At 36.4% G+C, this 23,246-nt stretch overlaps 1 protein-coding gene across 2 annotated transcripts; it reads right to left on the minus strand.

Moving 5' to 3' along the window:
* Positions 1-1,318: 1,318 nt before the first annotated feature.
* Positions 1,319-23,044, minus strand: actr2b (actin related protein 2b). Of its 2 annotated transcripts, XR_013785477.1 has the most exons (10): positions 22,865-23,044; positions 20,017-20,127; positions 14,426-14,641; positions 12,001-12,073; positions 11,751-11,887; positions 10,225-10,374; positions 6,645-6,790; positions 6,315-6,447; positions 3,930-4,204; positions 1,319-1,384 (listed from the first exon to the last, which is right to left on the minus strand). XR_013785477.1 is itself a non-coding variant. In XM_079440830.1 (9 exons), the coding sequence occupies exons 1-9, from the start codon at positions 22,910-22,912 to the stop codon at positions 4,034-4,036; spliced, it is 1,185 nt and encodes a 394-aa protein (XP_079296956.1). In that variant the 5' UTR covers positions 22,913-23,019; the 3' UTR covers positions 3,465-4,033. The 2 variants fall into 2 exon arrangements, 1 of the variants encoding a protein (XP_079296956.1); XM_079440830.1 differs by lacking the exon at positions 1,319-1,384 and having other exon boundaries at positions 3,465-4,204; positions 22,865-23,019.
* Positions 23,045-23,246: the final 202 nt, after the last annotated feature.

Here is a 23,246-nt window from a genome sequence, read left to right on the forward strand (position 1 = left end):
TAAACTGGTTATTATCCATGACTGATTTCAAATATCTTTGTTGAATTTTATATTATATATATATATATATATATATATATATATATATATATATATATTATATATATATATATATAACAGAATATATTTGGCAAAAATAAACCCTGTTTTAATGTTTTATAACAATGAATTAGAAACGTTTTTGTTTTTCTCCTTTCGGTTTTTTTTATTTTTATATATATATATATATATATATATATATATATATATATATATATATATATATATATAATTATTATGATTTAAATGGAATTGGAACCCCAATAAAATCTGTAATTTGATATAGTTGTGCTTCGCTTCTTGATCTTCAGTAAAATTAAAAAACAACAACAACAAAAAAACAGTTTAAAAAGAAAAATCATGTGTCTTTAGGTCTTTCTTTTAGTGAATGGATATAAGTATCATTGAACTGTTGAATCCTCTTCAAGTAAACCATGCACAGCTAGTTATGGGGGGGGGGGGGATTTGCATAAACTGGACATTATCCATGATTTCTGATTTCACATATTTCTGAATTCACCTATTTGTAGAAATAATTCATCCTTTCTTTTCATGTTTTTTTTGTTGTTGTTTTGTCCACCTTATGTGAGCATTGATCTCTAACATTGCACAACAACAAAGGCTTTTTAAGTGCTACTTTAGCGCATCACTTCCTCTAAAAAGTGTAATCAGGGTCAAAGGTGGACAGCACAGACTCCTTATCTGTGTAACTTCTGACTCGGAGGGAAAGCTGAGGATTAGACATGCTTTGATCAAGGGACTGGAGAGGTATTTTGAGAACTGAGGACTACGGTCACCAGTGAGTGTCCAAATTCCTTACTGATCGCTTTAAATCAGGGCTTCCTTAGAAGCATTCTTCATGAAATCACTTTACACTACACAGTGACTTACAGAGACAGCTGCCAGCACTGGCCATAAGCACCATTTGGAAATCTTATCAAAGTATCTCAGATACCATAAAGTAATCAGGTAGGTGCTTTTTCAGGCCATTAACACTTCGAAGCTTCAATCACTCGACAATAGTTAACTACCTTGGTTACCAAGATCAACAATTACAGTTATTTCAGTCATACTTCAAGATAAGAACACCATTGTGATGCCTTCCTCATGATCATGAGACATTTCACCACTGACAGTCCCAAGCGCTCATTTGCGGTAAATGTTTGATCACCGGAAATCTGGTAAAACATTTACAGAAAGTTAAATTGTCCTCTTTTTGGATTTGAGTGTGGATTGGTGTAATAAAAAAGTACAAATCACAGCAATATATGTATATATATATATATAGAGAGAGAGAGAAATAACATTCTTTATTTAAATCAGCATTCAGCAGTTATGCTGTGACCTAAAAAAAAGAAGAAGAGAGAAAAAAGGCCCACTTACATAAATTGTGCTTGGCACTCGATAAAAATATTTTAAATAATAGATGGTGTCTCAAATATATGCATGAGACAATAAGAAGCAGATACCTCAATTATCAATGTTTTTGTTATGCACTATATGAATGTCCATAAACAATCGGTCCCAAACAATATAACCTAAATCGAACCTCATTTACATCTAAACAGCATTAGTCAAATAAAAGCAACTGTCTGACTGATATTGCAGAAGATTGTTTATTATTATTTTATTCTATGCCAGACACAGCACTGCAAGAGAAAATTAATAAAAAGTAAAAAAAAATTACAATAACAAAGGGACTAATAGATTTCAAACAAATCCCATCTTCTTAATATATATAATTTTTTTGAGATGTGTATATATGAGCAACATAAAACTTGAAACCAGTATGTTGAAGAATGCTAAAATAATTTTCAAAGGCAGACCTTGCAGAAGCCTGGCCTGCTTGATAAATACATAAGTAAAAATCCCACAGACTTTCAGTCCAAACTCTCAAAATGCTAAATAATAATAATAAAAAAACACTTGTGAGTAACGCGAGCCCCTCTTGTTACTCTGGACGAACGCATGACACACTGACAGACAGAAAGAGCAGAAAGGCTTCCCTCAGCTACAGGGCTAAAGCTCCATGACCAGAATAAGGTTTGGTTGCTCAGTTTCAGTTGTTGAAACACTGGCAGAGAACAGAAAAAAATGCATTTTGTTTCTGCCCTTACATTACATTACACACTGATGATAACACGTTTGTGTCTCTGTCACCGGACTGACATGCAGTACAACACATCCCATGGTGAACAGGGAGCGGCGAGGATTCATTACAGCTTATAATAGTCAGCAGTAATACAGACGTGATGATGCTGCCTGTCATTAACATTCGTAAGCTTTGGCGTTAAATATTGCTCATCACTGATTGGGTCATTTCTGTCATGCAGTACTGTCACTCTGTTGTGTCTGTAAAAGTCATTTCATTCATTAAAAATGAATTATTTAGACGAATGACAGGAAACCTGTCTAACAGGTCGGAAAGAAAGAGCTAAAGATAGCCTTCGCTCAGAAAGGGATTGACACTTCACTGCTTGTGATTTTGATCATATCATGATTTCTGCCATTTTCTGTAGTTAAAACCGTTGAAATGTTTTAGAGCGACAAGCCGCAAATTACAAAACATCACAGAATTCATTAAATTAACTGCTAATATTTGAAGATGCTTGTGCTGCTGGTTTTCTCCAAAATTGATCAAATTAATAAGGTTGAAATGACCGAAAACTTCCATGTACTCTTAATCATGATGCTGCAAAACTAAACTTAATATGAATTTAATCTTTAAAAACTGTTTCAAATTTTATTTAGATATACATTTAGAATTTGTCATTCATAGAACACACTACTGTTCAAAAGTTTGTAAGATCGGTCACTAAGATTTCTTTTTCTTTTTTTGAAAGAAATGAATACTTGTATATAGGATGCATTTTATTGATTAAAAGTGACAATAAAGACTTCATCATTACGAAAACTAAAGAAAACTTTCTACTCAAAGAATCCTGAAAAATCAAACCACCCTGTATCATGGTTTCCAAAACATTTTTTTTTTAATTAAGCAGCACAATGTTTTTCAACATTGATAATAATAATATTTTTTTCTTGAACAGCAAATCAGCATATTTGAATGATTTCTGAAGGATCATGTGACTCTGAAGACTGGAGTAATAATTTTTTTTTCTTATATATATATATATATATATATATATATATATATATATATATATATTTTACTGTATCACTGATCAAATAACTGCAGCCTTGGTGAGCAGAAAAGACTATTTATAAAATCTTAGCGACCCCAAACTTTTGAATGGTAGTTTATATAATTATATATTAATGATATAAATTATATTTATATTCTACATTATATGAAGGGGACAAGAAAATGTACTGCAAAGCAGGAATGACCCGATAGCCACTAATGCTGTGCCAACAGCAAACAAAACATGTGTGACAACAAAACCAGCCATAAGAGTCAATTTCTCAAAATTGAGATTTATACATGTAATAAATAAGCTTTCCATTGATGTATGGTTTGTTCGGACAATATTTGGCTGAGATACAACTATTTGAAAATCTGTAATCTGAGGGTGCAAAAAAATCTAAATATTCAGAAAATCTCCTTTAAAGTTGTTCAAATGAAGTTCTTAGCAATGCATATTACTAATCAAAAATTAAGTTTTGATACATTTATGGCAGGAAATTTACAAAATATCTTCATGGAACATGATCTTTACTTGATACCCTAATGATTTTTGGCATAAAAGAAAACTTTATCATTTTGACCCATACAATGTATTGTTGGCTATTGCTACAAATATCCCCCAGCGACTTATGACTGGTTTCGTGGTCCAGGGCCACATATGTCATTGCAGTGACAGAGGACCAAACACAACACAACAGAAAACCACCAGTACCCTTCATAATCCAAACCCATAAATCCACACCTGATGACAAGATTCACTGGCAGAACAGGCTGAACAAAAGCGACGGGTGATGTAAAAGAGAAGCCGGGGTCGTGGGATGTTTTTTCCGAGAAGCGCATGCGTGTTTATCTGACGGTGACGCCGAGCTTCTCCAGAACACGCACACCCTTTTCCTGATACTCCTCCCGCGTCAGCCAGAAGTTGTCCTTGTCTTTCATGATGTCAGCCAGCACCGCCCCACCCAGAAACACCATGTGCTTGCGGCGGGGAGGGTCCTCGATCCGGATCTTGAATTTCTATGGAGGTATTAAATAGACAGCGTGACCAGAATTTCAGGGGAGTGGAACAGAATGGACACTGACCCACATACCAGCGAACGCTTTGAATGGATCTCTTTAATACACATAAAAAGCACACTGTCCGATTGGGAATCGAGCGGCAAACCCAAATTGGAGAATAACGAGGTGTACGGTGTACACGGAGCCTGTGTTCAGACCCTGAACGGGCTATAAACAGGTGGCTCAAAGGGTCTCATGGAGCCCTTCGTGTAAAGTCGATTGCTTTTTAATTTGCCTTAAACACAGTTTGGGGAGAAGCAGACAGACACGCCGCTCGACCGTATCGGGCATGCCATCTGTAATTGATCATCTATATATAGAGGGCCGACATGCGGCCCACTCTGAGGCTCCCCAAAATGCTTTTCCAGGCCAGTGGCCAGGTTTAAAATGAGATGGAGCTCAGCTGGGCAGTCTGGGGCGTTCTGTGTAACCGAGGCTGTTTGGTGATGTGATGCAGCCCCACCTGCTGGTCCACAGGAGGCATTACCACGCATCTGAGTGTCTTTGAAGTTTAAATACTCCCTTCTGTCCCAGCTTAATCCTATAAAGCAGTGATACTCAAATCTGGCTCGCGAGATCCACTTTCCTGCAGAGTTTAGCTCTAACCCTAATCAAACACACCTGAGAATGCTAATCAATGGGATCATTAGAAAATCACAGGTAGGTGAGTTTTCATCAGGGTTAGAGCTAAACTCTGCAGGAAAGTGGATCTTGCGAGCCAGATTTGAGTATATCCCTGCTATAAAGCCTACTTATCATATTTGACAAGCAAATTTCAAAGGTGTCTAAAAGCTGAAAAATCTGTAATCAACCACATGCCTTAAGTTTACACCTTTTTTTTTTTACAAGTAAAAGGTCTTTTAGTATAATTGTAATTTGCTGATTTTTACAGAGTACATGTAAGAATAACCTTTATAGTGTTAGTAATATTTCACTATGAACATTTACTGGACTGAAGAAACTTAGGTTTATTTGATTACATTATTCACATTTTTTATTCAAAATCAACCGTCATTGTATTGCACTGCATTATATGTTTTGCCTCACACTAAAACCTATAGACTTTTGATCATAAAACGAAGCATTTAAATATCATCTTACAATGACATATTATTTGGAGATACAGTCAAACCAAAACTTATTCAGCCACCTTCAACATGTCTCACATTATCAGTTTATTCTCTATGGTTTAGAAAATGGTAATACAATATGACAAGAACTCAAGAGTTAAACTGTATCAGAAAAAAATCCTCTTGATAATATCAGATAACTTTGATAGAAAGGTTTGTAATGAATTCGGCTGAATAGCTGTCAGCTGTTAAATTTAAGTACACAATTACATAATACCAATTTAGGTCAACCAGTTGCCAAGCAATGCTTAATTTTGTTCAGTCTGTAAAAAGGTTGCATTAACAATTAAAGAAAAAACACTTAAGCAAAACATGGTCAGGTCAAAATGTCTGAATAAATTTTGGTCCCAAATTTTTTATGAATTTTACTGGTAGTCCACTGTATGAAGAATTTTTATGTACAATGTGTCACAGTTTACTTTATTTAGCTATCTTCACTTACATAAATGAACTATACAGTCCTGCACCCGCTAGTAAAAAGACATCAAAAATGATATCTGGCGTTTTAATCATTTTTGGTTTGACTGTAGAGAGAAAACTGACATTTATATGCATTTTATGCCAGTACTTTCATTGATTTACATGACAAGCTAATAGACGTTCCTACTTTTTAGCCATATAAATATTAGCAACTCACTAAATTTCATATTTTTTCTCAATTTAGACCTCTGAATGTTTTTTCCTCCTTCAGTATGATATGATGCTCACCAAAAATACAGACTTATTTCAAACTTTTTTTTTTTAAGACAACTACTGTATATTGAACTATAAGTAAACACTGACTCTCTGCCACTTTCACAATGTTGCTAAATCATTGTGAATAATCTCTATATCACACAGCCCTACTTGTGAAGAAGTTAAATCTTAGATGCAAATAGGCTATTTATTTTTCTCAGCTGGGTGACCCATTTACACGTGCACAGAAATGGCAAACTTACCGAGAGCTTGTCAACATCACCCTTCAGTACCCGCTCTAGATAAAGCTGTTTAAGTTCCCTCTCTAGTCGAGAGGGCAGACCAGGGTACATGGTGGATCCTCCTGACAGAACAATGTGTTTATAGAACTCAGACCTGAGGGACAGAGAGATAGAGAGAGAAGGGAAGCACAGATAAAAACACACAGTGAGCTTCATTGATACTGGAGGGGTGAAGGGTGATGTTACTGAAACGACAAGACCATCTTTAGATGATGCTTTGTTTAATTTAGTGTCACATAACTGTGTAGTGCATACTGGAGGGCAACTGGTAGGAGTGGAATTAGAGCTCACCTGGTGTCAATGTCTGCTGCGTGAATGGTGTTGAAGAGAAGCTCAGCCACTCCGACCCCTTCCACGTTAATGAGGTGGGGCTGAAACAGAGCTTCTGGGGCCTCGAACCGCTCCCCTCCTACCTTAATAACCCGGCCATCAGGGAGCTGGAGAACAGAGGATATGAAAAAGTTTAGGGTTTTAAATCGGTCACCCTGCCAATTCATAAATATAAAGAGTTTTACTGAACATTTAAATAGATTAAATACATTAAAAAGTCACAAACTTCTGATGCTTTTGCTGCTTATATAAAATGACTTCTTCCCTAAAGACGTCATTAGATGAGATTTCCAATCCGCCCCCATTTATTTTTTTATTAAATTGAGTATTAAGGTCAGTGTTAGATTTCATAAATGCATAATACATTTTTAGTAAACATTGCTGTTTATTACCAGGTATTGTTATATCAGCATATAAATTAAGAATATTAGATGTTATTTTTTCTTAAAGAAATCACCAAAAATTTTAATTCATTCAACTTTAATGTTGTTGCAAAACTGCATGATTATTTATATAAAATATAAATTAGTCCCTTATGCTCACCAAGGCTGCATTTATTTGATAAAAAAAGCACTAAAAAGAGTAATGTTATAAAATATTATTACAATTAAAAATAACTGTTTTCTATGTGAATATATTTTAAAATGTAATTTATTCCTGTGATGGAAAGCTGAATTTTCAGCATCATTACTATATTCTTCAGTGTCACGTGATCCTTCAGAAATCATTCTGATATGCTGATTTGCTGCTCAAGAAACATTTCTTATTTTTAGTTTTGAAAACAATTGTGCTACTTAATATTTTTGCGGAAACTGTGGTATATATATATATACAGTGCCCTCCAAAAGTATTGGAACAGTAAAGACAAAATTGCTCTGTTGGCTGTGGAGTCAAGACATTTACAAATATGATTAAAAGATGAATATGAGACAAAACTACAGAATATCACGTTTTATTATTGGGTGATTCAACACATAGATGTTTTACCAGCTAAGACGTTCAGCACTTTTAGAGTTTCATCCCTCTATCTGATGTGAGCATAAGTATTGAACAGTTGCCTCACAGGTCTTTCTAAGTGATCAGCTGTGTCCTGTTGCATTAATTTGTTATATCCATTACGTCTGTATTCTGAATATTGCATTCGATGATGACACACAAACCAGGATGAAGATGAGGGAGCTGACTTTGAGAGAAAAGCAAGCAATTTAGATGCTAAAAGAGGAGGTCAATTAGAGCTCTAGCAAAAACAAAGGGCATGGAGAAATCAAAAGTTTGGAAACCACCAGCGACACCAGCAACCAACAACTACCTGATCGGCTGAGAAAACAACAGTAGTTGATGACAGACAAATCATAAAAGCTGTGAAAATGAACCCTAAAAGATGTGTCTGTAAAATCACCAACAACTTCCAGAAAGCTGGGGTGATGCTCTGACAATCTACTGTCCTCAGGAGACTTTGACACAGAATTACAGATGCTACACAGCAAGATGCAAACCTCTGACCAGCACCAAAAATAGAAAGGCAAGATTAGAGTTTGCAAAAAAGCACAAAGGTGAGCCAGAAGAGTTTTGGAACTGTGTTTATGGACCGATGAGACAAAGATGAACCAAGTGATGGGAAAGCAAAATGTGGAGGAAAAAAAGGAAACTGCAAATGATCCCAAGCATACAGCCTCATCTGTAAAGCATGGTGGAGGTGGTGTCATGGCATGGGCATGCATGGCTGCCTCTGGAACAGGCCCTCTCAACTTTACTGATGACTTAATGTACGATGACAGAAGCAGAATGAATTTGGAAGGGTACAAAACCATCTTGCCTACTAATATTCAAGAAAATGCCACCAGATTCATTGGGAAGTGCTTCTTTTTGCATCAGGACAATGACCCAAAACACCCTGCCAGTTCAGTCAAGGAATTTATAAGGGCAAAGAAATGAAAAGTCTTAGATTGCCCAAGTCAATCTCCAGATTTAAATCCGATTGAACATGAATTTCAGCAGCTGGAGAGGAGAGTAAAGGCAGAAACTCCCCAAAACAAGCAACAATTGGAATTGGCTGCATTAAAGTATTTCAAAGGATGAGACCAAGAGTCTGGTGATGTCTATGGGTCACAGACTCACTGCTGTGATTGTGTGCAAGGGATCTGCAACTAAATAATAGCTTTTAATCTTTTATATCTGCATACATACATATATATATATATATATATATATATATATATATATATACACATATATATATATATATATATATATATATATATATATATATATATATATATATATATATATATATATATATATATAATATTAATATTATTATATTATATAAATTATATAAATATATACATGTAAATATTTTCTAAATATATTGTGTGTGTATGTATTTATATATACATAAATATATACAGTGCACACATGTATATTATGTAAACAAAAACTTTTATTTTGGATGCGATTAATCGCGATTAATTGTTTGACAGCACTAATATATATATATATATATATATATATATATATATATATATATAAAATTCTAAATTCCAAAATATCTCAAAATTACTTTGTCACATTTGATTTATATAATGCATCCTTGCTGAATAAAAGTATTAATTTCTTAGTGATTTGTGACTTGCATTATTAAACGGTCTACAGCAGCAACAGGACATCCGCAAGTATTTATGATTTAAGATAAGTAACCTAGCTGATAAATGCTGTGGTATACAACCACACCTCGTGTCAACATTTGTCTGGTTTCTTATCACATGCTTCACTACTTCAAATTGACCTTGATCATGAGATGTTACTGTTTGACTGGCTGCACTGAGCAAAGTCTCAGGTCTGAAGGGTAACCCACAGCCGCGCATAACCCCGATGACTAATGAGAAAACGGCGACGGGTATATAAAGAGCCCTTTGAGGAGTGTCCAGAGGTCGGAAACGCAGAGCTTCCCAGCTGGGGAAGGACTGTGGCCACGCAGGAAATTATGTTACATGCTGGTTAAGCAACTCCGACACCACACAGCCTTCCTTGTTTCAAAACTTGCTCGTTTGAGTCTTTCTTTTTTAAAAGAAAAGGTTTAGAAAGGAAATCGAAAGAAACACCCCACCCATGCCTACAAACTCAGAGTAAAGAAGGAACTTTGCACAGAACTTGAACTTGTCGGCAACCGCTGCCCCCTTGAGGCCGATCTGCTTAATCACACGTCCAGCAGCCAATCAGAATCCAGCAGAGTGTGGCTTCTCACAGACAGGATCTCAAAGTGTACACTGAAGAATTTCCCTGCTGCTAAATCCAATCCAAAGAGCATATTACCATAGAAACGCAGAGCACTTATGCATCCCAGCGGGAAATTTGTGAAACCACATACTAAAATCCCCAGCCAGGAAAACGTCTGCCTCACATACTGTAACATTTGAAGTGTAACTTTCGAACATCTCAGCGAGAAAGATACTTTCACCCCGCAGGCCGTTAACACCCTTTAGAACGCAAGCTTGTGTTAAAGCGGTTTGTGAAATTCCTTCCAGTGTCACATAAAACTGACCGTGTAGGACTCCACCAATACGGTGGTCTCCAGAGCAAGCTTCTGTTCCTGCTCGATGTTGTATCCCACGTAGCAAAGCTTCTCCTTCATCATGCGTACCGTCTCGAAGTCTGCCGAATGGTTGAAGGCGTAACCTCGCAGCAAGAGCAACTGTGACAAAAAATTTAAAACATTTACCACATTTTAAGTAATGAAGTCATGTTTTTCATCATCTGAAATGTGCTGTGACTTAAAGAATTCAATCAACATTAAGCACGCAAAACATGCACAAAGCGTGCTGACCGAGAGAGGTACATGAGCCCAAGTTTATTTGTATAGCTAGGCGGTAGTTTCAGATTTGCTTTAAAAAAAAAAAAAAAGTTTAGGCTTGGCACTTATGTTTTAAATGAATGTAAACAATAACTTATCCCTTTATTCCTATTCTGAATACTGATAAATTCACTTATTTTTTCATTTCTGTTTTGAATTGTGATCAAATTAATGGATTTGTTTGAGTGAGGAGAACTAAAATACGTTTATGATGTTTGTTAACTTTTCATTTAAAATGATCAGTATTTTACATTATTTCTGAATGTTGTAATAAAATGTGACTTAACACACCGATGCGACTTATCTGTGCTATTTCATCAATAATGCACTTTTGACTGAATGCAACCTTAAAAGTAGTTTTATTATCTGAAACATGCTGTGACTTGTATTACAAAGCAACTTATATAATTCATTTGATGTCAAGCAGGCAAAACATGGACAAAGCGCACACAACATTTTTCAAAATATCTTCATTCATGTTGTGCAGAGGAAACAAATGCATACATGTTTGAAATGACTTAAAGGTGAGGTAACAATGACAAAGTTTTAATTTTTGGGAGAACGATTCCTTTAAACTCTTAAAAAGCATATGTCTATAGAGAGGGGGAACTATGACGTCAGAACCCGGAAGAGTAATTTGCCACGGGCTCCTTCGAGATTTTCCTATGGGGTTTCATAATGGCGTTTTTCAATTTATGTGGTAAACATAACTTGACGATACTTTTACGTTTTGTTCTACAATGTAAACTGCGCACACGCGCATCCAAAACATTCGTATCTAGTTACTTATTAAAAACATACGTTTTTTTCAAAAATGAACATAAGTGCTTCAGAATTTGTGTTTTGGGTATAGATGTGTGTAATTTACATTTTCGATTTTTACCACAGGCTTTATTTTACTCATAAATTGAAAAACCCCATTATAAAACCCAATAGGAAAATCTGCGGCGAATTATTCTTCTGGGTTAGTTCCCCCACTCTATATCATGTTTTTTTTTTTTTCTCATTTCATTCCACAGCCCTGCATTTTGCAATTTTAAACACAAAAATGTGGCCCCTAGGACTGAATTATACCAAAGGTTTGCTTTAATGTGTAAACAGGGCAATTCAGGGTAATGTGGGACATCTATGGTCTGACGTGTCAAATGAGGAAATCAAAACATGGTTAAACATTTTTAAACAGGATGCTGAAGCATGTCAACTGAAATATTGTGCACCTTAATGAGATAGCGTGTAATGTCCCGTCCTGCAATGTCCAGTCTCCTTGTAAGATGGGGCAGAGAGAAGCCCTCATACACAGGACAAATGTGGGTGACTCCATCGCCTGAATCTACCACCACCCCTGTCAACAGGCCTGGGTGCAGCACAACAGACAAATATTGATACAGTCACTGATGGTTGACACACTAGGTAAAATAAAATGTTTGCCAAATCAACATGTTGAGTTTAAAGCAGCAGATAACTCACCTTGAGCATAAAGCGTCAGAACAGCCTGGATGGCGATGTAAACACCTGCAAACTGGTATGTCTCAAACATGACCTAAAGGACAGTGGGACGGACACAAAGACAAAAGAACGCAAGAAATATTAAGAAAAATCATTATAAAGCACCAGACCCCTTATTAGCCCAGTTCAAAAAGAACATTCTCAAAAAACTACTTATCAAGTTTCATAAGTGTTGTATTTCCTCTGAATGTGTGAAACTTCATACATCAACTACAGCTAAATAGAAGCAGTAAACAGTAAAACTATTTGAGCTACAAACCAGTGTAATAATTACAATAATACATTCAAATAATATAATAACAAATACCAGTTTGCAACATTAAGCAGCATAACACTGTTTTTGTACAGCTATAAATTACAAATGTTACAAATACCTGCACCTGCTCTTACACTGTAAAAAAAAAAAAAAAAAAAAGTTGAGCCAAACTTAAAATTAAGGCAACCAGCTTCAGAAGATTTGAGAGTTTTCTCAAGTTTGTACAACAAAAAGTTGAGAATCTCCAAAAAAATAAGTTGAGAGAATTCAAAAATCTGCAAAAAGCTGGTTGCCTTAATTTTAAGTTGGCTCAACTGTTTTTTTTACAGTGTACTTTAAAAATAAGGTGGATAATGTAAAAATTTTTAGTTCTTTTAGAGTCACTGGTCTTAACTAAAGTGTTAAGATGACGCATTGTTTTTACATTAATGCCAAGTGCTTTTTTATTTTTATTTATTTTTTTTATAAAAACCGGTCACACTTTATATAACTGTGACTTTTGCCTCAATAAACTTCTAATTTGCTGATTATTAACAGTTAGTAAGGTAGTTGTTAAATTTAGGTATTGGTAGGATTAGGGATGTAGAATATGATCATGCAGAATATATGCTTTATAAGTACTAATAAACAGCCAATATGTTAATTATAGGCATGCTAATAAGCAACTAGATAATAGTGAGAATTGCTCCCTAAACTAATTTGTTACCTAAAAACCTTTAGTTATCCTTTGATTTGCATCAACCTAATAAAAATAGAAAATAATCAAATAAGAAGGACCTTTCATTTGTAAAGTATTAAATTCACTGGAATATCCAAATTACAGCATTCTTATGTAATATTTAAACCTTTTTGGGTTGAATTTTCAGAAATACATCATTATATTTAGAGTAATCAATACTGTTATTCATTGTCAGAATTGCTTAAGCCACCCACCCCTTTTACATGCTATATAGTTTGAATATAAGATTGTCATTTAAGCCAAAGAAGCTGACGATAGTGGAGGCAGTGATGGTGCTATAGGTGGAGAGGCAGAGCTCTGAGCATCACCCGCTGCTGTAATGATGGGTGCTGGGATGAGCCCACAGCTGCAGCTAATTATACGTGCTAATGAACTGACTGCGCTGCTGCTAGTCACCAGATCCTCCCATAAAACCAGCACTTCAACACCAAAAACAAACATCTACCCACTATTTAAAATTACACGGTTAAACAATGAGGATTAAAAAGTCTTGAAATGTTGAAAAAAAATAGACAAAAGGCTTTTTCCACACCATGTCTGAAGTGACAATGGCAAAAACATAAAATACAGTACAATACAAAAGTTTCTGTAAGATTTTTTAAATGTTTTTGAAAAAAGTATCTTATGCTTACCAAGGCTGCATTTATTTTATTAAAAATAGTGAAAACAGTAACGTTGTGAAATATTACTACAATTTAAAATAACTGAATATATTTAAAAATGTAATTTATTCCTGTGGTACAAAGCTGAATTTTCTGCATCATTACTCCAGTCTTTAGTGTCACACGATCCTTCAGAGATCATTCTAATATACTGATTAGCTGTTCAAGAAACATTTATATCAATGTTAAAAACTGCTTAATAATTTTAGTGGAAACCGTGATGATTTGATTTTTCACGATTCTTTGATGAATAGAATGTTCAAAAGAACAGCAATTATTTGAAACAGAAATGTTTTGTAACAACATCAAAAGTCACTAAATGCATCCTTGTTGAATAAAACTATTTTTAGACTTTAAAAAAATTGTACTGACCCCAAACTTTTGAATGGTAGTGTATATTCACAGTTTGTGGCATCAAAACTGTCCAAACTATTGGGAGGCTAGGCCAACCTTGTGTCATACTAATTTCCAGATCAGATACTTGAATTAACTTTTTAGTTACATTTTGAATCTAGATAGATATCAGACTAAAAGAGGTAATTTATGCACTCCAGAAATAAGAAACTCATGCAAATCACCATTACGAACAGGAATTATAGCAATATAATACAAATTTAGGAGGGTAGGCTTCATTTGTCTTTATGGAAAGTAAATATTTTTTTTTTTCTATTTGAATTATGTGGTGCAATGTGCCTTGGAGTGATTGACATGAATGGTCTGACTACACACCTCTATGATCTTCTCACGGTTCTTGGTCGGGTTCATGGGAGGTTCTGTGAGGAGGATCTTGCAGTTGCGTGAGTTGATATTGAGCTTCTCTGGGCCGAAGGTGTAATCCCATAAGTGCTTCATGTCATCCCAGTTCCTGACGATGCCATTCTCCATGGGATAGTTGACCTCCAGCATTGAGCGCAGCTCACTCGCTTCGTCTCCCACCATCAGATCCTGAGCGATCACAGGTCACAGGTTAGAAAGACCACCTCACCTCATAGCTATGATGACGAAACCCAAGGTCAGTAGTATCCACCCAAAACATTTCAATGTGGCAGCCCAGCAGCATCAGCATTGCCACAACAGATGCACGGCACCGGGAATCTCGCGTCCCAGATTTGCCAAGGCCATCCACATTCTGTGCGTAGTTACAGTATGAGGCATGAGGAAGCCTCATGTTACGGCTCATGGAGAGCTCAAGCACAGTAAACACGGCCGCTGGGGTGAGATGAGCGTACGGACAGATGCTGCACCAGCATGCACAGAACAGCAGATCTCCATGCACAACCTGTTAGTCATTTTCATTCACAGGCTTCTCTGCTCAGTTTTAGCATTGACTTTAAGACCCATTTACAATAAAGACTGTAATTACAGCGGTTACAATAAGTATTGAACACGTCACCATTTTTCGCAGTAAATATATTTCTAAGGGTGCTGTTTTCACCAGATGTTGTTAACAACCAAAGTAATCCATACATACAAAGAAAACAAAACAATTAAGTTCAGAAATTAAGTTATGTGTAATAAAATGGAATGATACAGGGAAAAAGTATTGAACTACTGAAATGTATTTAATGCTTTGTACAAAGCCTTTGTTGGTAATGACTTCAAGACGCCTCCTGTATGGAGAAACTAATCGCATGCATTGCTGAGGTGTGATTTCGGCCCATTCTTCCTCAGAGTCTTGAAGGTTATGGGGGCCTCTTCTATGAACTCTGATCTTTAGTTCTTATTTTCTATTGGATTCAAGTCGGGTGATTGGTTGGGCCATTCTAGCAGCTTTATTTTCTTTTTCTGAAACCATTTGAGAGTTTCCTTGGCTGTGTCTGGGATCATTGTCTTGCAGAAATGTCCACCCTTGTTTCATCTTCATCATCCTGGTACTGTAGGACTTGGGACTGAACCAGCTAATATTAATTTCCACTGACAAGGGGCAGGATTGCCTTCTAATTACTGAGAGATTTCAACTGGTGTCTTGGCTTTACATGCCTTTTTGCACCTGCCTTTGTGTTCAATACGTTTTCCCTGTGTCATTCCATTTTGTTACACATAACTTAATTTATCAACTCATTTTTTTGTTTTCTTTGTATGTATGTATTACTTGGGTTGTTACCGACATCTGGTGAAAAGTCAACAGCACCTTTAGAAATATATTTACTGAGAAAAATGAAGTGTTTTAAACTTATTTTACCCGCTGTATATAGATAATTATAAAGTTTTAATAATCATTCTAATTATATGAGAATAGGGATATCCACATTACAACTATAGTGGTGTGAAAAAGTGTTGGCCCCCTTCCAGATTTTTTTTGCATGTTTGTCACACTTTAATGTTTCAGATCATCAAACTAATTTAAATATTAATCAAAGATAACAAGTAAACAACATGCAGTTTTTGAATGTTTTTTTTATTATGATTTGGGAAAACAAAATCCAAACCCACATCGCCCTGTGTGAAAAAGGCCCCTTGTTAAAACATAACTGTGGTTTATCACACCTGAGTTCAGTTTCTCTAGCCACACACAGGCCCGATTACCGCCACACCTGTTCGCAATCAAGAAATCACTTAAATAGGACCTGCCTGACAAACTGAAGTAGCCCAAAAGATCCTCAAAAGCTACACATCATGTTGAGATCCAAAGAAATTCAGGAACAAATGAAAAAGAAAGTAATTGAGATCTATCATACCCCTTTTCCACCAAGGCAGTTCCAGTGCTGGTTCGGAGCCAGAGCCTAGTTTCAAACCGGTTCTTTGTTTTTCGACATCCAAAGAACCAGCTCCGAACCAGCAAAAGCGGTTCGTAAGTAGCACCAAAACATTGCTGGGCTAGAAGGAAGAACTGCTTGCGTCAGGGGCTGGGGGCGGGGTTACCGTGACCAACAAGACAACAGAAACTTGGACCGCCATATTTGAAATAGCAGCTAAACGCCAACACGTTTGATTCGCTGTGTTTGGATGCCGATGTAGGTTCGCAAAGCCATGAACATCAATAGCAATGCAACGTCCGCCATTGCTGATAGTTTGTTTAGGCTTGTTCGGGATGGATCGGCGCTGCTCAGACCGGTCAGTGCGAGGCATCGGGGTGCTGCGGGAGAGACTGGAAAGCAGACAGCTCTTTAAGCTTTTGGATCGTTCTCGCGGTGCTTTAGTGTGTTGTGGCGCTGATGCACCTCGAACAAGCCTGTTGTGCCGCGCTAGTGAACCGAAACATGAAACATATTGGCTCTCTAGCCTGTGGAAAAGCAACCGGTTCTTAAAGCGCTCGCCAGTCGAACCAACTAAGAACCGGCTATAGCACTGGCTCTGAACTAGCACCTGGAACTGCTTTGGTGGAAAAGGGGTATCAGTCTGGAAAAGGTTATAAAGCCATTTCTAAAGCTTTGGGACTCCAGCAAACCACAGTGAGAGCCATTATCCACAAATGGCGAGAACATGGAACAGTGGTGAACCTTCCCAAAATTACCCCAAGAGCGCATCGACGACTCATCCAAGAGGTCACAAAAGACCCCACAACAACATCTAAAGAACTGCAGGCCTCACTTGCCTCAGTTAAGGTCAGTGTTCATGACTCCACCATAAGAAAGAGACTGGGCAAAAATGGCCTGCATGGCAGAGTTTAAAGATGAAAACCACTGCTGAGCAAAAAGAACATAAAGGCTCGTCTCAGTTTTGCCAGAAAACATCTTGATGATCCCCAAGACTTTTGGGGAAATACTCTGTGGACTGACGAGACAAAAGTTGAACTTTTTGGAAGGTGTGTGTCCCATTACATCTGGCATAAAAGTAACACAGCATTTCAGAAAAAGAGCATCATACCAAAAGTAAAATATGGTGGTGGTAGTGTGATGGTCTGGGGCTGTTTTGCTGCTTCAGGACCTGGAAGACTTGCTGTGATAAATGGAGCCATGAATTCAGCTGTCTACCAAAAAATCCTGAAGGACAATGTCCGGCCATCTGTTCGTGACCTCAAGCTGAAGCGAACTTGATCCAAAACACACCAGCAAATCCACCTCTGAATGGCTGAAGAAAAACAAAATGAACACTTTGGAGTGGCCTAGTCAAAGTTCTGACCTGAATCCTACTGAGATGCTGTGGCATGACATTAAAAAGGCGGTTAATGCTCGAAAACTCTCCAATGTGGCTGAATTATAACAATTCTGCCAAGATGAGTGGGCCAAAATTCCTCCACAGCGCTGTAACAGACTCATTGGCAAGTTATCGCAAACACTTGATTGCAGTTGTTGCTGCTAAGGGTGGCCCAACCATTTATTAGGTTTAGGGGGCAAGCACTTTTTCACACAGGGACAGGGCCATGTGGGTTTGGATTTTGTTTTCCCGTCATAATAAAAAACTTCATTCAAAAACTGCATGTTGTGTTATCTTTGATTAATATTTAAATTAGTTTGATGATCTGAAACATTAAAGTGTGACAAACATGCAAAAAAATTAAAAATCAGGAAGGGGGCCAACACTTTTTCACACCACTGTATATCAATAATGACACAGAAAAACAATATAATCACTTTTTTGAGTGAATCACTTTTTTTCCAGGTGATGAACGATAAAAACATTGACACCCAATCTGAATCCACCTACATTTAGAGAGCTCATGCATTTAAAGCAGCAGACAACAAAACTGCAGAGTACTTTTGAATAAACACGTTAACCGAGAGCAAATTGGGGCAACAGTTGTGTAATGTATTTCAGCCTTTAGTTTATTCTCTGGTAACAGTTATGTCTCTAATATGAAGGACTGGATGTTAATTGTACAGATGATCACGGTGTGCACAAGTACTGTGTGTTCTTTGGCACGGTTACAAGATGTGTTTGGAAGTGCCATGTGTTTTAAATGGAGCACTGCTGTCTTTCAATATCATCTGTCTGACTAACTTCCTGGGTACAGCACGGCTTCAGCAACATTTTGTTTATTTGAGAAGAGAAATGCAGGCTTCTCGAAAAGAGTTTTAAAAGGAACTCTGTGTGTGAAACAATATCTTGTGAACACCAAAGCATCAGAATCTATTTAGGATTTCTTCTAGTTCCTCAAACATTATAGAGGCCAGAGGACACTGAACAGACAGACAGACACAAAGTGCAGAGACATCAACATTTCCCTGCATCTTAAGGCCAACTTCTGCTAAATCTATTTCGGACCAAAGGAGGAAGAAATTAAGCTAAAATGTCTGCTGGCGAGCTGAGTTCTGTGAAAAACATTTGCAGCTTTGAAACAGAAGACAAAGTGCAGCGTAAGAGCACTTTGAGCAATGCACTGTGGTGAATATTGGAGTATGAAAACAAATTATGCAAGACCAAAAAAAAAACAACGACAACTAAATATTAGTGAGAAAGTCTGATTCATTCCCCATGGCTTTTTAGATAAATCAATACACAAACAGAACAAGAAATACAACTAAGATTAGAAGTAGGGCTGGGCGATATATCGAATACTAACAATATATTTTGCCAGCACTTAAACTTTTAAACTGCATTTGAGCTAATTAGATTGATTCTGTCCAAATGAACTCAAACTGTCAGTTTTAGTGAACCAATTCAAAATGTTTTGTTTATCCATGGCATTTTATATATTAAAATTCTTTAATAAAATTATATTTAAGTAAATCTTACTGTGTGTTTGTTATTGTATAGTATTGTATGATGCATAAATAAATAAATCTCCTTGAAATAAATAAATAAATATTATCCTAAATATTCACTTTTTAAATTGCATTAATGTTGTATTTTACTTATTGTATTAAACATTTTGAATTCAGCTGCTACAAAAGATGTTTGGATGGCTCATGTTACTGTAGAGAGAGAGGAAAAAAAACAACCTTTTAAGCCATTTTAGAGCAAATGCATAAATAGAATTGTATGCCTATACTGAATATTGTGTATACTGTATATTATACTCTTTTGGCTATATCACCCAGCCCTGGTTATAAGGAATGAGATACTCAACAAAATCAAAATCAAATCTCAATAATAGGCGACTATATGAACACCTTTGAAATACTGCATGGTGCAACACACTCTCCTCAGCAGGCGATCAGTGTTTAACAAAACACACGACAGGCTGCACTTACCATTTTTTTGTTATTCTACTTCATGTGAAGAACAAGAAGGAAAGAGTGTAAGTATAAAAAAAGTTCCAAAAGGAGAGAATGAAGGCTTACTTTAAAACAACTATGCTAAATAAGTTTCACAAATGAACTTTGATAACCCATCAATAGATAGAGTAGTATTATCTACTGTCATTCAGAAAATGCCACAACAAACTCCAAATGGATCATCTGAGCAGCCAGAAAGTCGAGGTTAAGTGTGGAGCTCACCTTAATTTCAATGTTGCCCACTTTAGCTGTGGAGCGGATGATGGGCCTGCCCACCAGTGCTGGGAAGATGTGTTCTGGGAAGTTGGATCCGGCATAGCCACACTTGACAAACTAAATGATTGAGAGAGAGAAGTAATGTGTAAAGTAATACACTTTCTATAAAGTAATAGAAAGTGTTCATCCTCTCATTCTTTAAACAGGAGAGCCAACAAGACAGCAAAACAGCAAAAAACAAAATTTAATTGACTCCATGTTGATAATTGGCCATTGTTATGGTTATTATGTATTACTTAATAGGGTTCCCACACCTTTTGACCAATGAGTTTACTTGACTTTTACAAGTGTTTGATTACCAGATAAAAGTGTAAATTAGATTGCACTCACAAATAGCCATTTCTAGCTTATTAAATATTTTATAGATGAGCATAATTAGAAAAGCTCCTTATTTGGGAGGAGGGGAACTTTTCAATAACCCTGTAAGATTTAGCTAATTAACATGACTTTTCCATGCCTGGAAATCACAATTTTAACATTTTCTCATATTTACAAGTTCATTAATACACAGACAGGTTAGGCTATGTTTTATAAAATAAAGATATAAAATAATAAAATACAGAAGTTGGCATAACCCTGGTTTCCTTTAAGAAAAAACATAATAGATTTTTATTAGATTTTTCACAGATTTTTTGATTACCGCAGAAAATAACCTCTGTGACCAACAAAAGTTTATTATTCTTACAGATTTTGAGCACAGATCATAATTTTTCAAAGCTGATTCTGATTGACGATTGCCATTTTTAAGCAAAATTATTTGTTAACTATTTGTTCTTTAAAGCTCGAACTGGCCTAAAACAATAAAATATCTGTAGCCACTTAAATTAGAGGTATTTTAATCACAATCCAAACAAAGACGCTGCACACAAGTAGCATGAGTGTCTATTCTCTCCTGCTTTTGTCCAGATTTCATAATATTTCCACACGAATGGCATTTGGATATTTGTTTGCAAGTTCGAAACAGATATCGGCCAAAATAAAACAAAACATCCAGCTCCTATTATTTGCAAGTCGACCAGTGCATCTGTATTTTTCCTCATGACAATTTTCACAAATGAAGTCTAAATGCAATTGGCAGATGTAAAAAAAAGCTAGAATTATAGGCTAAAAATAAATATACAATGGTCTTCAGTATCACCACCACCACAAAGTTTCTGACAACTCTTTATTTCCAATCTAAACGTTGGAAAGTTTGCATTAGACTGCAAGAACATGAGTATAAACACAATAAGGTTGTAAAGCAAAATAATGAGTAGATGAGTTTTCCTGCTCGACTGTAGTCCCATTTAGCAACTGCCTTTTTAAACACACTTATAAGTTTAAGTGTGGTTAAAAAAATACAAATAAATAAATAAGTGGGGTATTACTGCACTAATGAATTTTATGCTGTAGTATAAAATGTGAAAATATCTTGGGCTTGTGTTAACCACAGACCTTATTTCAGGCCTACAGCGAGTTTCCGTGTTTTAGGTCTCATTTCTGTGGCATTCTATAGTTAATTTAGCGGTCTGTAAATTTTTATAAATGTGTTTTTAATTGTTTGAAATATAGTTTCTTGACTTAATTCAGGCTCACCAGACTTGCCGCAACAACAAATCAATGTGAATGTAATGAAGTGATTGATCTAAACAACTGACTTATTGAGAACATACTATATTGTTTAAGATGTTTAACGGAAATAGCTAGAGCCGTAGCAAACCAAAATATTCAGAACAGACTGGTTTCATCCTTCACTGACAGCACTTGCATCCCCAACAAATTAGTTTGCACTAAAGTCCATCATTTCTCATATAAGCATATTCCAAAAATGGTCTGAAAGCTTTCGGGCTCATTTATTGGTTATCAGACAAGTAGAGACACTTCTCAGTGCAAGCTGTGGTTTTAACAGGTGACATCACTTCCTTCTGAGCCTGACTCATGGCTCTCTGTTTCATTGGCTGTCCTGACCTAAACAATTTAGCTCTTTACTAAAACAAAAATGTACTAAATATTCCTGAACCACATTTATTTCCAGATCCTAGAATTAAAAACCTGCCCAAGTCACCCACTAGCCAAACATGACGTCAGGACGCATGACCACGCCCCCAAATGATATCAGGCATCAATTCTATTCTGTATAATGATTTACTCTTATAATCTATAAGGCTAGATCTTCGCCAACATTAGTGAAACTCGATTTACACACCTTTCCACCGAGACTAACTCTAACAGGTGAGGAAGTAACACCACCCGGTGCTTGATATATTCAAAGCGTTATCAAAGCAAGTGGATAATTTCATAACAGGCCGCATTCATGGATTAACTGCAACCATAGCGACGCGAAATTCATTTAATAGTCTATTTTGTTAGCTGACTGACTGGAGCAAGCTAGCAAGCTAAGACCCTGCTAGCTGCAGAACTCGGTGTATGCGAATGCAACCGACCCATAAACGAAATACTTACTTGTGTCACTGTATTTATATTATAATATAGCGATATATTAGGATCATATAACCAAATCAAGCCACATTTAGCAGGAACTGTGCTGTTAGCGTCTAATGCAGTCTGTGGGATGAGTAAACGCTGGTTTTTAAATGTGATAAATATAGTATATAAATCACTTTAGAGTCGGATAACACAGAGGTCTCAGCAGAGAAGAATATGAGGGCAGAGTAAATGCAGCTGTCAGACATTCCTTACAGCTGCGCTAAGCTTTCGTGACTTCCTGTTAGGGTCTGTCTTCCTTCTCATTGAACTTTACTCAAAAGCTAAACGAGCCAAAAATAAATGCCAGGTGTTAGAGTTGCGGACGTACCCCTGTTCCGTTATCACAAACCACCACCTTTCTTCCTTGGCTGTCCATCTTTCAAAGCCCCGGAGCCGTCAAAGGCAGCCCAACTTTGTGAACAAAGTGCTACAAGCACTCAGCAGAAGCAGATTTCACTTCCTGTTCCAGACAGAGACGCTCGCGAAAGCCTGTTTTTTCACAAGCCCCGCCTCCTGCGTTCGGATTGGCTGAAAAGGCTTCCAAGCCGTCTGCGATTGGACAATTGGGGAGTCTATCATAAAGACTTCACTGCAGTGAACACATTTCCCGTAATGTCAATTATTTTCTATAATATTTTTTCATTAATCAATATTTTCAATAATTTGTAACTTCTAATCTATAGGTACACTAGAAAAATAAAAAATTGGTT

Source organism: Barbus barbus (assembly GCF_936440315.1).
Source record: "Barbus barbus genome assembly, chromosome: 18".
Taxonomy (NCBI): Eukaryota; Metazoa; Chordata; class Actinopteri; order Cypriniformes; family Cyprinidae; genus Barbus; species Barbus barbus.

Coding starts and splice junctions, on each gene's coding strand:
- actr2b (XM_079440830.1), bottom strand. CDS start 22,912: ATGGACAGCCAAGGAAGAAAGGTGGTGGTTTGTGATAACGGAACAGGG. Junction 10,375..11,750: donor TTACACGCTATCTCATTAAG/GTGCACAATATT, acceptor TTTTTGTCACAG/TTGCTCTTGCTGCGAGGTTA. Junction 6,791..10,224: donor TATTGGTGGAGTCCTACACG/GTCAGTTTTATG, acceptor TCTGTTCTCCAG/CTCCCTGATGGCCGGGTTAT.